The sequence below is a fragment of the Petaurus breviceps genome, unplaced genomic scaffold (genome assembly GCF_028583685.1).
Source record: "Petaurus breviceps papuanus isolate PSGF00001 unplaced genomic scaffold, PetGlider_PUasm1.0 126, whole genome shotgun sequence".
Classification (NCBI taxonomy): domain Eukaryota; kingdom Metazoa; phylum Chordata; class Mammalia; order Diprotodontia; family Petauridae; genus Petaurus; species Petaurus breviceps.
Window position 1 is genome coordinate 35440239 of NW_027185655.1, and position 14894 is coordinate 35455132.

Consider the following 14894-nt stretch of genomic DNA (forward strand, 5'->3'; position numbering starts at 1 on the left):
TGACCCTGGGCAAAGCCCTTAAACTCTGCTTCAAGTTTCCTAGGCTGTAAAATGGGGATAATAAGAGTGTCTACCTTCCAGGATTGTTGTGAGGATCAAATGAGTTAACATACATATGTAAAGGGCTTTTTAGAACTTCAAGTGATACATAAATGCTAACTCTTCTTCTTCTTCTTGTTGACACTCAGAGAGGTAAACAAAGTCACATAAGTAGCAGCACATGTGGGTTGCTACCCCAAATTCTCTGATTCCAAGTCCAGTATTCTGTCTCTTGCATCATGCTACCTCTTATCAACAGAAAGTAGTTTCAAAACGGTCTTTGCCTCTAAGAGTGGGGCTAAGTTAGCATTGAAGATCAGATTTCTATTTTAGGAAAATTCTCAGAGCTACAGGACATCACAGATGCAAAAAGGGGTCCTAAAAACTTTCACCTCTACTTTTCAGCCACAAGTAGTAGAAACTACTTAAGGGCCATACCCAGGGCATGGTACAGTGAGTATTCTCTGTTCTGTTGGCATACCTCACTTACAACTCTGGGCCAGAAAGAAACAAAAGCAAAGGATTTTTTTTTTTAGTAAATGGTGAGAAAAAAGGAGAGAAAACCTTGAAAAAATTTTATTTACTTTAGCAAATCTCCAAGATAAGGCCTAGGAAGCCAAAAAAATTTTTTTCTCTTGTATGTCTTTTTAATAACCAGGAGGTAATAATGACAGCTCGATTTTTACTTTTAATCCTATTTTTAAATATCAGATAACTGAAGACATTAAACTGAAATAATTCATTTAAAAAAACAGCTGGATTTTTTCTTTGTAAACACAAAATAACCCAATTTATAAAGTTACACAGTTTTTAAATGTGGAGTTTACTCACTCTTTCCAACTTAAAAAAATAGTTCATATCTCCATTCATTCTTTAGGTTACTGAGATAAAACAACCCCAAACCAAATATCTGTATTAGAATATAACTGGTAATCCCTGAAAGATACTGAGATTCTAAACATTCCTTAATAAACATTAACTAAAACACTGGAATGCTATTGTTTTTATCATATCAGAGAATCTTCCTATTAATAGAAAACAGGGATTGTTTCATTTTTAAAACTCTTGTACACCCAGCAGAGAGCACAAAGGCTGACACATAGTAGGCAATTAATGAAGGAAATATTTATTAAATATCTACCATATGTCGAGGGCACTGTATTAATTATTCGCTGAACAAATATGATCTCATTTGATCTTCACAACAACCCTGGAAGGTAGGTGTTATTTTTATCTCCATTTTACAGATGATGAAACTGAGGGAGGCAGAAATTAAGTGACCCAGCTAGCAAGTGTCTGAGACGGGATTTGCACTCAGGTCTTGACTTCAGGCCCTTAGCTTTTTCTATGGAGTCAATGAGGTATTAATAAATGCCCGTGGAGAGTTTGATTCTTTGTGACAAAAGACGGTTCATTGTGGAGGGCAGTGAGAAATTACTATGCTATAAAGACAAAAGACATTCTGTATCTCAAAGAAACAATAAGAAAGGGAAAAGGACCTACATGTACAAAAATATTTACAGCAGCTCTTTTTCTGGTGGCAAAAAAAGCAACAACTTGAAACTGAGGGGATGCCCATCACTTGGAGAATGACTGAACAAGTTGTGGTATACGAATGTAATGGAATACTATTGTTAATAAGAAATGATCAGCAGGCAGATTTCAGAAAAGCCTGGAAAGACTTATATGAACTGATGCAAAAATGAAATGAGCAAAATTAGTAAAACACAGTATACAGTAACATCAACATTGTATGATAATCAATTGTGAATGACTGAGTTCTCAGCAATACAACTATCCAAGACAATTACAAAGGTCTCATGATGGAAAACATCTGCAATCAAAGAAAGAACTGATGTACTCTGAATGCAGATTGAAATATACTATTCTCACGTGTATGAGTTTCCTTTTGGTCTGTTTCCTCTTTCACAACTGTGACTAATAATGGAAATATGTTTTACATGACTGCACATATATAACCTATTTAAAATTGCTTACCATTTTAGGAAGAGGGGAGGGGACGGATGGAGAGAAAAAAATCTGGAACTCAAAATTTAGTGGAAATGAATGTTAAAAATTGTTTTCACATATAATTGGAAAAAATAAAATGCTATTAATTTTTAAAAAGGCATCAATAAAGTGTATTTAAAATAAATGCAAGTTTAGTGTTGAGGCTGAGCAGATATAAATGGTGCCACCCATTTTCAAATTTACCAGAGTGGGCACTCACTACACTATAGTGGGTGAATATGGCTACATTAGAACACAGTTGTATACTACAAGGAAACACCTTCTATTCCAATTCTCATGGTAAATTGCATCAGACAGAAATTGCTACCTCAAATAAAAGATTTTTAGAGCTGGAAGGGACCTTAGTAATTATCTAACCCAGGAGCTCTAAGTTGTTTTTGTGTCTTGGACCTCTGACTATCTGGTGAAACTTATGGAACTTATGGAACCCTCCTTGAAAAATGTTTTTAAATGTACAAAATAAAACACATAGGATGACAAAGGAAACTAGTTCTATTTAATTTAGGTGTCAAAATAAATATTAAGAAAGGTTCACAGACCCCAGATTAAGAACACCTGGTCTAATTTAGCCCTTCATTTTACAGAAAGTGATTTTGGTTGAATAATAATTTAATGGCAGAAATGGAGGAGTTTGTTTTGCTTGACTATACATATATGGTACAAAAGTTGTTGTTTTTTTTTTTCCAGTGGGGGGCAGAAGGGAAAGAAGGAAGATTTTTCTTTATTAAAAAAAAATGAATTAAAAAAAAGTGAATTGGCAGAACTGGGACCCAAATCCAAGTCTCATCACTCCAAAGAGTGAGACAAATCTCATCGTCTTTTCTAGTACACTATATTTCCTCTGAATAATTTAAGATCGATTTCTACTTTGGAGAGGTAGGGTGGGACCCTGGATTAGACCCTGTATCTGGAGTCCCAGAACCCCCCTGGACTGAGTCCATATCTTGCTTCTGATAGTATCTGGGTGGCCCTGAAAATTCAGTTCCCTGTTTTGGACCTCAGCTCCCTCATCTGTAAAATGAGAGGGTTGAACCTGAAAGCCTCTAAGGTCTCTTATAAATTTTAAATCTATGATTTTATGAACTCTTCACAGCACATACAAGCTCACTGACATGACTTTGGCGACCTGGGAAGGCAGATTCACTTCTAAATGACTGTCATTCCATAATTTCATTTCAGAGCAACTAGAATGTTCTGTTTGGGGTTGCACTTCTAGAAGAATGAGTATGAATTGCCCCACCTTCCCCCTCCCTTTCAACTTAGGAGTTATCTGAGGACTGCCCTAGCTAAGGTCAGAAGTCTTTAGCCTGTACGTGCTGAATACCAGGTGAGAAATTTTTTCAGCCACTGCAGTTCACCCAATCTACTAATGAATGAGGGGGTGAAAGAGTGATATAGACCAGTGAAGACAATGAAGAGAATAGCTTAGTTTCACACTGGTGAAAGTATAGGTCTTAGAAAGGCATAAATATGTATATATAAACTATGTAAAAGTACAATATGGAAGAAGAGTGGGAGGAAGTGAACTTATTCTTTATTGTTGATCAATAAACACTTATTAAGTATCTACTGTATGCCAAACACTATGCTAAGCCATCTGTGCACAGGAGGAAGAAAAAAGTCCTTTTTTGTGGGTGTCCTTTGATTTTAGAATTACATTAAAATTAGAATCATTAAGATAAGCTGTCTGACATACATTGTTTTCTTAAAGAGTCTGTTTATGTTGTCTATGACAATATGGAAGATCTGACTAATATTCTGCAGTTTACTTTAAAGAAAGAGTATTGGAAAGCAACTTTATGAGTCTTTACCACTGAAACCAGTGCTAATCAAATGTAATTCATCTTTTCCAGCTACTGAGTTCCCAATTTTTTTTGGATATACCAGGAAACTCCAATGTGGTTATCATTCCTTGAGAAGCAAATAAAAAAAATCCCATGATGTGTTCCCCAATAACTCAAAACATTATGCAAATATCCTGAAAGAATCTGACACTGTAAGACATCGTCTATATTGAAAATGACCCAAGAATCAAATTTCCTCCAAGGTGTTTCAGAGATCGTTATTTCATAGATGGAGAGATGGAAGGAACCTTACAGGAATTCTCAATCAATCCTCCATATTTTACGGATTTAAGGGCCAGAGGCTAAGAACTCACATAAAGTCATACAGATAGTAAGGGTTGTATCAAGATGTAAATCCAACTCCTCTACTTCCTAATGTATTTCTCTTTTCCCTTATTAGGTTGCCTCTTTACATATACTCTGAAAGCTAAACCAAAGCATTTGGCAGGGAAAAGAAAAGATAGATAACAATTAGATGGTTGATGGGAGTGAGATAATTTTTATGGTTAATGTTAAGGCATTTAGTTCATTTGCAAACCAGTAAACAAAAATCCCTGCATGTTGGTTCACTCGGTTGTCTTAATCATAAATAATAAGGAACATTGGGAGGCAGCATAAGCTAACTAATTGGAAGAAGTAGCCCAGTTCTGCCTCTAGCACTATGTTCAAAAAACCCCGTACAATCTACTTCCCTTTTCTTTAACTTTCTGACCTAGAGAATGAGAGGTGCTGAAGCACCAGACATATAATAAGCTTTTGAGATCCCCTCCTCTCCAAAAGGGCAGAGTGTGAATATTAACACTTACAATTACCAGATGATTCTGATAATGGGAAGTATAAATCTCTAATTGCTTTGCATTTCACATCATATGATTGGAGATGTATAATATAGTCTCTAAAAGTGAAATTTTGGAGAGTAAATACTTCACAGCCTTAAGGGACAGAATGAGAATGTATAGGAAGAAAAGACCATGATTCATTGGAGTCCAACTAATTGAAACACTCAACTATTTTTTTTGGGGGGGAGAGTTTCAGCTTTTAAAAGCTATTCCAGATCTGCATTTATTCAGCCAGATTTCCTTTAACTTACTACATCTAAAATACCATACAATATGCACTTAACAGAATCATGGCCCACTGTACTACTAAGTCCTCAGTCATCAAAGAAACCCTGTATATTCAATGAATCTGGCCTACTCTCTCTTTTGAGAAAATGTATTAATATATGTGTTAGTGATATTATAATTATGATATTAACAATATATAATTTTATTTATTATATTATTATTAAATTTATTAACATCAATACTTATTAATATATTCTGAGAATATATTAATTTATTTTTAAAAGATTTTGAAACAATTTTTTTTTTCTTTTTTGGAGGGCAATTGGGGTTAAACAACTTGCCCAAGGTCACATGGCTACTTTTTTTTGTGTAAGTGTCTGGGGCCAGATCTGAATTCAGGTCCTCCTGACTCCAGGGCCGGCACTCTACTCACTGTTCCACCTAGCCGCCCCCGAGACAAATTTGTTTAAATACCAAACAATGAAGTCAGTAGAAAAGTTACTTGACCTGAACTCCCCATTCTCTGACAACTTATTAATCTAAGCTTTTCTGTGTGTATAGGTGTGTGTAGGAAACCCTACTGCTGATCATAAGTACACTTTTAGTGGTCTGAGGCACATCAATAGAAGTAGTTTCTTCAAATACAAAATAGTGGTCTTATTACAAAGCATCATTTGCCATTTATACTTTGATACTTTCCCATATGCCATTTTTGGTTACCTGTGTGAAAAAATGAGTCTCCTCTTTCATTTGTTGGGAATCTTTAACTCCTCATGTATTTATAAAAGCCTTTTTTTTAACTGCGTAAAATGATTTTTTAAAAATCAGATGGGTAAAAAAATTAAAATAATTTTAATCTTGTTACAAGGTGTAATATTTGTTATGAGGTTTTTATTTTTCTTCCAATGAGGCACAAAGAAAAAAGATTTTTACTCATGGAGAAAAATATAATTACATTTTTAAAAGTGTAACATGGTGGAGAAAACATTAGCTTCAAAATCAGAAGATCTAGATTTGAGTCCTGGCTATGGGACCCCAGTTTCCTCAGATGTAAAATGAGGTTAGATTAAATGATCTCTAAGTTTCCTCCTAACTCTAAGTTCTAATGAGCTTATTAGTACTGATTCTGGAGATGTCATTTAATCAGAGGCCTTATGTGTAAAAGGTGAATAATGATACTTATACTGCTTCTCTTGCAAATTGAAAAAGTACTATAGAAATATTAGTTATTATTCCAGACAACCACTCCCCTTTGTGGCACCAGAGTCAAGGTCATAAAAAAGAACTTGGGGAAGTAGAAAGAAATGGTAACAAGGCGATATATGAGGGAAGGAAATAATTTATGGTCTCTAGAGAAAGATAGCACCCAAAGGGAGACTAGGCCAGATTCCAAATTTTGAACAATCAGGAAAGAAGCTTAAATTATTTTTTGCATTTTTGGAAGGGGGAAGGTAGGGTAATCAGGGTTAAGTGACTTGCCCAAAGTCACATGGCTAGTTTTGTGTTAAGTGTCTGAGGCCAGATTTGAATTCAGGTCCTCCTGACTCCAGGGCTAGTGCTCTATTTACCGCACCACCTATCCACCCCATAACTTTGTAGGAAGGGAGATTCAGCCTTAATAATAGGCTACCAAATGCACTTCATATTAGAAACAGGTCAGAATTAGGTTTAAAAAAAAAAAAAAGACTTTCCAGAGGACTAGTATGACAGAAATCTTTAAAAAAAAAAAAGTGTGGAAGAAAGTACAAAGTCCAGAGCAGAACAGCCTGAAGCTAACAGGAAGAATCTTTGGGGCCCAACTAAGGAAGTACCTTCTTCAACCAAAGCACAGAGATCATCAAAGCAAGGCCTAAAAGAGTCAACTCTGGCAGACTGGTCATGTAGCAAAGCCCAGGTCTATGAAAGATGATGGGGAGAGGAGCAGGTGAGAGTGGACCTACCATACAGCCTTGAAGGAGGTACAGAGAGTGAAGATCCCACCAGATGTAGCAGCAATGTCAACTCTAACCTATTTCAGGCTAGGATTAAAAAAAGTGTCTTTCCTTAGCCTGCTGAAGAGACCCAAAAGAAACAATGGGTCCAAAAAGGAGTGGAAAAGCTGGAAGAATAATTTGTGTCAACTAGGGACATTAATCCTTTCCCATGTGTTCTATAAACCTCAGTATATACTTAGTAATATTCTTCTCATCTTGTTCCCAGGGCCTGATGTAATGCTTTGCCTAGGAAGCATATGGAAAACAAAGCAAAACATTATCCGGTATGATCTCACAGTCTTGGATATGTTTTGGGGTGTCTCCATCTTCACCCTGGATGGGTACTATATTTGATAACTCACATCTAATTGCAAAGAGCAGTAACAGAACACAGGATCCCCCACCTCACTCTAGCCAGCATAAGAATCTTCTCCTAAGGGGCAGGGGTGGCGGGGTGGGAACTGGCTTCATGTTTCTTACCGAGGTCAAAACTATTGGATTCATAAAGGCCTCCTTCCTGGCAGAGCCCACATCAGGAGGTTGATTTGATAAAGGTGGTGGAGATGAGGTACAGAATTTGGTCCTTGTACGTGACTGGAAGCATTTGACCAGAAGGACTAGGCAGGGCTTTCACTTGCTACTTTAGTTAAAGATGTAACAAGAGAGTAGCCTGAGAAGGTTATCGACTTTGCTGCAGGGAAATACAGATAAGAAGGCTGCTCTTTTGGCAAAAAGAGGAAAAACCAGAATTTTCTTTCTTCCTATCTCTTCTCTTGTCTTTTTGACTCTCTCTCTCTTAGAAGATGGAACGTACATATGGCCTCACGTTCAGGAAAGTTCTGCTGGAGGTATCGATCGATTAGTAATTATGCATGTAATTACGAAGGTTTCTATTTTCATTATATAGGAGCTAATTTTTATAGACTGATGTGTTTATTGAGCTAAATATTTCCTGACAGTCTATATGCTCAAGTTCACAATTTAAATACTTCTCTCTACTGCAAAATTGTGCAGTTATCATATGGGGTTCATCATTGCAGGTATGCTATGACTGAGTCCTAAAATGATCCAATGAGTCCTTGCACCCCTACAGATTTGAGGGTATTTTATAGACTTTATAACTAGTGAAAGTTGGAGGTTTCTCTGCTTCCAGAAATCTGCAAAACAGATACTATTCATTTTGGTCAACATGCCTCAAAGAAGAGATTATGTAACCATGGAAGGACCAGAGAGGGGCAATTAGAATGCTGGAATCAGAAAGAAAGTTAAGAGGTTCTCTAGTCTGGTGTGTTTACAATTCCTCTTCAATGGAGAAATCCTCTCCTGTTCCCCATTTTGGTCCATTCTACACACACTGCCGCCACAGTAATATCCCTTAATTTAAAGTCTGACCATGTTACTCAACCAATTCCATTGGGTTCCTATTGTCTCAAGAACCAAATACAAATGCTTCTGTTTAGTTTCTAAAACTCTCAAACCTTGGCCCAAACCTACCTTTCTGGTTTTGATGGACATTATTCCTCTCCCATACCCTACAATCTAGTTAAACTGACCTTCTCTGTTTTCCGTCCAGTATGGCAATCTGAATAGTCTTATCCTTATGTGAGAAGAATGGGAGCCATTGAGGTTATACATGTCAAAGCATTTTATTCAGAGATACTAAGAACATCTGGACCTCAGGCTTAAGTGTTTGGTACTCTAGGCTGTGTCCACTTTGCTCAGTCACAAGCTTCTAAAAAACCAGGCAGTCTAAAGCATATGTAATCAGATAACATACAATTTAATGGGACTATGCTTAACCAAGGCTTGCTGTTTTTACTTGTAAAGTGTTTAAAGATGGTGATTCCAAATGAAGAAAAGACACTAAGGCTAAATCTGGGGAAGGAAAAGAATCATACTTTGGGTGGGAAGAAGGGACAATTTTTACTTGTGGATAAAGCTCAAAATATCATGTCTGGCTGACTGTCCATGAGCTCTGAATTCTTTCTTACAAAAGTAGAGACTGTGCTATAGTTAAGTCCTGATTTGTGCAAATAATGAATCCCCTAAAGTGGTTGCATTTGTTTGAATTTTCACTATTGGAAGTTATAATTATATAAAATATGGCAACTGATATAATTATATAAAACATGGCAACTGATTCTAGCCCACTGGAAATGTGCAGTGTAAATTTGAATAATGTGACCATTCTATAAGGGATTCATTATTCATAATAATCAGAACATAATTGTACTTTCAATGAAATTAGAGATACCTGGAAAATTTTCATTTGTGGCTTTTAGGGTCTCCTAATTAGGGTCCAAGGCCCTCAAACCTCATCCTTTTAAGAAATGTTGGAATATGAAAAAAATGTGAGTATATGGTTAAAGATTAAAAAAAACCAGGTATTATACTATTCAAGAATTTACTTTGACAATATGTGAGTGAATCTCAGTAAAAAAGCTAATTTCCCCAAAGGACATTTTATTATCTTTCTTGGGTATGGAGCTCCCACTAAAACCAACGAACTTTCTAAGAGGGGAAAAATGAACCCCAGGAGAACAAATCATAAATGCTTAGTTCTAAGGGGTTTGGGTTCTTGAGGAGAGGTTACAAGACTGAAACAGTAAGACCCAGTGTGAATTGTCATCAATTATCAAAGATGAAACCTGGCTCATGATGGTTAGCATCACTGGAAAACACCCACTAAATGAGCTGTAGTGATGTGATCACAGAAGAAAAAAGAAGCATTTAAGATAAAAAAGGAATTAAATTAATATATGATATTTTTAAAATATGCAAATGAGAACAAGCCACTATTACTAGGAGAGGAAAATTCATCCATTCAAAAATTCATGACTTGGGATGGTAAAAAGGAACAGCTTATCTTATTTTCCTTGAGAAAAAATTGATTTTTAAATGTTAACACTCACTTAGCTGAGAATAAGTCTGAAACCTAGCATGAATTGGAATGCCTTGGCTGAATGGTAATCCATTCCAATCAAGAATAGACTCCCTTCCCCAATGCTGGCTAAAAGGGTTTCGAAAGCAGAAGCCATATCTATCCCCCTTGGGATGACAAGATGCTTGTTAAACAGACTTGAGGCTAGTCAGTTAGTAAGGCATGGTTGGTGGGCTGAGGGGAGGAAGGTGTGGTTGAGGGCAGCAGAAGGGAAAACTGAGACGAGAGTATAAGAAAAGTTATTTTTTTTTAATACATAGCTGATATAGAAACTATCAGATCTGATAGCTTTTTTCTGGGTTCTGTTTTTTCTTGTTTAATAAAATAATAATAACACTGATACTAAATGGAATCAGTGACAGCAGGGAGGTTCACAAGCAAAGGCCTATTTTATAACTCATTTCAGCGGGAAGGCTAGAGAGACATTCTTACCATGCTTCAGATGTAGGCAGCTGTCATTCTTGGACCTGTACCTGGAGAAAATTGTGTCCTTTAACAAAGATTCATTGAAGATGTGGTTTTTTTTTGTACATTCCAAATACGTAGCATCTTATAACATCATGTGGAAGGGGTTTGCTTTGCTTTTTGTGGTTCTCATACCAGTCATTTTTATTTGTGTCATATAGGTAGTGGGAATGGTTTTTTTTTTTTAAATTAAAGGAAAAATACGACCTCACTAATGCCTTGAGCCTAGCTACTAGAAAGATGAACTTCTCTGTGTTTTACATTAAATAACATAGGAAACTATGAAAATACTTCAAGGGGATGTAGCCTATTGAAACCTATGATAACCATGTAATAATTTGAGGACTTATGCAAATGGAAAAGGACAGAATGGATAAAGGCAAAGAGAACACAGCCAAGCAATAGAAGCAAAGAATTAAGAATTCAAACACAGTTAGCACCTAGGATTCCAAGGCAAAAGGGTTTTTTTTTTAAATTCATCTTCTTCACATGATCACATTAAAAAGAAATCACTTAATTTTTTTTAAAAGCATACAAGGAAGGAAAAGAGAAGAAAAACAACTTGGAACTCTAGAATATGGCAGCATTTAGAGAGAATGCATGTCATTTTGAGCACAGGCTTTTAGAAGCAGACACACACAAAAACAATCATTTTGGGCATACCTGATGTGGATTCCTGTAGTTTCTCTCTCTTCCTCTTCTTTTTCTTACCCTGGAAAACAGGGAATTCATCATGTCATTTACATATGACATATGTGATATTAAATCAACAGAAGGAGAAAGATCAGAGATAAGAACATCCATCTCTGCCCTATTATTCATGGAAAGAAGAGACAGATACAGAGAGAAACAGAGAGACAAAGAAAGATAGATAGATAGAGCAAGGAGTAGAGAGACAGAGTGGGGGGGGAACGATGGTGGGAGAATGAGAGTAAGGGAAAGAGAAGTTAACTTGATGCTCCTTTTAAGCATGGGATATAGTGTAGACATGTGTTTACTTTAAATGCTTTAACATTTCTTGTTTATTTAAAAAATGTGCTGAAAATTTACGGTCCCATTTCTAAGTCCATATTTATAATTCCATAACTTTTAATTTTCATCCTTACTAGTTTTCCCCAAGTAATAAGTAGTCATTAAAGTCACTTTATTAACGGAACTGGTTGTTTAGTCATTTCAGTCGTGTCCGACTCTTCGTGACCCCATTTGGGGTTTTCTTGGCAAAGATACTGGAGTGGTTTGCCATTTTTCTCTCCAGCTCATTTTACAGATGAGGAAACTGAGGCAAACAGGGCTAAGTGACTTACTCAAATTCACATAGCTAGTAAATGTCTAAGGCCAGATTTGAACTCAAGATGAGTCTTCCTGGCTCCAGGCCTAGCACTCTATCCACTGAACCACTTACACTATATACATACATACATCTATATATTATATATATAAATATATATATACATACACATACACATGCATATATACGTGTGTATATATATTATACTATATTGATAGAAAATGGCCAAATTTGATTTAAGGTGTCATTTTCAAATAATTATAACTTAATAATATAAAAGGTACCTCCATCTACTCTAGACATGATAAAAAAAAAACCTCAGCAGATAATCTAAGAAAAAACACAGCAATTAATCTAAGAGTTCTAACCGAACTGTATGCTATATATGTTTTGTGTATGTGTGTGTGTGTGTGTGTACTAGGCACTCCTAAACACCCCCTCTTTGTTTTTATGCTTATGCAGTCACAAATACATTTTTCTTCCTCTCATATTGCCATGTGATTGGCTGTGGAACCAGAAGACTTTAGCTGAATCTGTTCACTAGGGAAATGAGAGAGAGAGAAGCTTAGTAACACTGGAAGTCAGTTGAGAAAGCAAATGAAAATCACCAGGACTTTTGTGTGTCTTGAAAATATATTCCATTCACACCTATGCATTCTTTGGATCTCCAAAGTAATGCCATAACATTGAAATTGTGTAAATGCAATAACTGATCTAAACAGTGAACAGCTGAAATTTATCTAGGCTCTAGAGTTTGTAAAGTGTACTCTGAACAGCATCTTTTATATATTATTTCATTTGATCATTACAACAACCTAGTGGGGGGTGCTATTATTACCCCCATTTTACAGATGAGAAAATAATTGTGTTGGATCACTATTAAGTGTCTGAGGTGGCTTTTCAACCAACGTGTTCCTGATTTCAAGTCTAGTACGCTATTCATTATGCCATACTATTCTTCAAATTAATTAGAAAAATTTGGGATGACAATAGAATGGTGAGAAAAAGGGAGAAAAATAATGGTCTCTTGTACCATGCACTCCTGATCACTGCCTCTTTTTTTTTTTCTGTTCTCAGAAAGATAGTAAAAGCTCGACAAAATTAAAATGAAATCTCGTGAGCTCTGGAAAGAGTATGCATAGAAAACAGATTTTATTCATATGGTAAAAATGTATTTCTGTGTAAAATATATAAAAAGTACACATGTGTATATGTGCACATAAAATATGCATGGGTATAGAGAAAAAGAAAGACAAAAGAGGCAGAGGTGATAAGAGACAGACAGAGAAGAGGGAGAGGACATTCTTTGAAGCCTGCTAGTTCTATGCAATATTTATCAGAAGAACCACTGAAATAGAGATTTAACTATCTCCTTAAAAAGACAACATCCTATAATTTTCCTAACCAATGAATAAAAATAATAAATCATGCAATGTCCTTTTCTCTAAATTAGAGTAAAAATTCCATAGGAAACTCTGTATGTGTGTGTGTGTTTAAAATCGCTAAACCATCCTTCAATGTGCTTCTCACACTTGAGTTTTTTCCAAAGAAGGGAGTAATTATACCATCACATACTAATAGTGTAACTTTTGTGAAAACACATTGCGCCATAACCTAGATGTAAGTTGGTTTTCCAAATGCCTTTCAGTCCCAAACAGAAATACTTGGTGTACTTAAGCATGTGAACACAAAAAAAAGATCAATCTCCTTTCCATTAAAATATGATTTATACAGTACCCCAGTATTTAAAAGTGTTGGGCTTAAATAAAAGACAATTTTATTAGAAAAAAAATGTTTTTCATTGTTCTCAACCAAGATAGTGTGGTGTTGGCTATTTTATAGAATTATCTATTATTGGCCAAGTTATCAAAACATAAATGTGAAATTTTAAATATCCATAGTGTGGAAATTTTGTTATGAAATCATGGGATGCTACCCACCATCAATGTGCTTCCAGTGGATGTCAGTACAGTATTTTTTTCTTTTAATTATGCTCTGGTGATAAACGTCCTTCAGTTTTAATCTGTTTTGTTTAAGTTAACCAAAACCAACTTTAAAAGAATCAAGGTTGTCTTTGTTTGAACTACTTGACTGGAATGTTGAGTGTCCCATAATAAATGGCCTCATCCATGTCCAAAGTAATTATTAAATGATGGATTAAAAAGAGTATGCAATGTATTTGGGTTTTCCATTGATTGCGGTAGATCCTTAAACCGAACAAAATCATTATTATTTAAAATATTTTATGGAGGGGAAAAATTCACATAAGAATTCAGTTACAATGGTTTCCATTAAAACCATGTCTCTAAAAATATGTAACCACTTTAAAACATTCTCAACTTTGTATTTAACCATCAAAAAAAGGAAGCAGTCCAACCCACTGACTGGCTTGACAATGAGGGGTTACTTAAGACCTCCTGACACCAAGTATACACATATAAACCAAGAAATTAAGAGAACTGACAAAAATAGAGGTGCCTCTTTGAGCATGGCCAGTGGAGAAATATTTTAAGTAAATGATTACAAAAGTGAGATCCAAGATGGAATTAGAAAAGGGAATTTTCAAAATGGGAGATCGAACTCTTAAGCATTTTATCATTCCACTAATAGGAACTTTACTAAGATTCTGTATATAAGGTACAGAAAATGTGAAGCCTATAACTCCTTGAGTTAAGATATTCCTCCTAAACCAAAAGGGAGTGACAAGCTTAAAAAAGTCTGAGAGAAATTTACTTCATAAAAATATGAAGTTTTTTAGAAGTTAAGATTCTTTTTCTTCATTAACTCTACAGCTTTAGCTAATGCTTAAATTCAATTCCCAGAATGCTAAAAAGGACTTTTTATGCAATGCATGCTATAAGAAGGAAAGCATGGAGCATATCTAACAAGAAAAAGTGGGGTAAAATACAGAATGGAAGTCAGGAGACCTGGTTTCTTCTCTCAGCACCATCACTAATTAGATTTAATCAGTCATTTTAGACAAGATGCATCTCTGTATCTCCGTAAAATGAATTGAGAAGATTGGGGCAACTCAAAGGCTTCTTTTCAACCTCCAAAATCTATGAAGCCATAAACCCTGAGGATAAGATTTACAAGTATTTTAAGAGAAGCAGGCAAAGTTTTGGTAGAGAACTAAATATTATGTAAGATTCAGGTCATAAACATAATTTCTTACATGAATGTCAAGGCTAACAGGAGCCGTGTTCACTCTCATAGCAGCTCAACTTTTGTCCTTATCACAGAGAT

At 35.6% G+C, this 14894-nt stretch overlaps 1 protein-coding gene across 9 annotated transcripts in view; it reads right to left on the reverse strand.

Annotated features, from left to right (window-relative positions):
- The window catches only part of LEF1 (lymphoid enhancer binding factor 1), a 171195-nt gene that overhangs the window by 9501 nt on the left and 146800 nt on the right, over positions 1 to 14894 (reverse strand). For 6 of the 9 annotated variants that reach the window (XM_069094934.1, XM_069094912.1, XM_069094932.1 and 3 more), the window contains one exon: positions 11024 to 11072. In XM_069094934.1, the coding sequence (XP_068951035.1) occupies positions 11024 to 11072 (49 nt within the window). Of the gene's footprint in view, positions 1 to 10327; positions 10369 to 11023; positions 11073 to 14894 lie in introns of all 9 variants that reach the window. The other 3 variants (XM_069094937.1, XM_069094929.1, XM_069094921.1) reach the window with 1 other exon arrangement.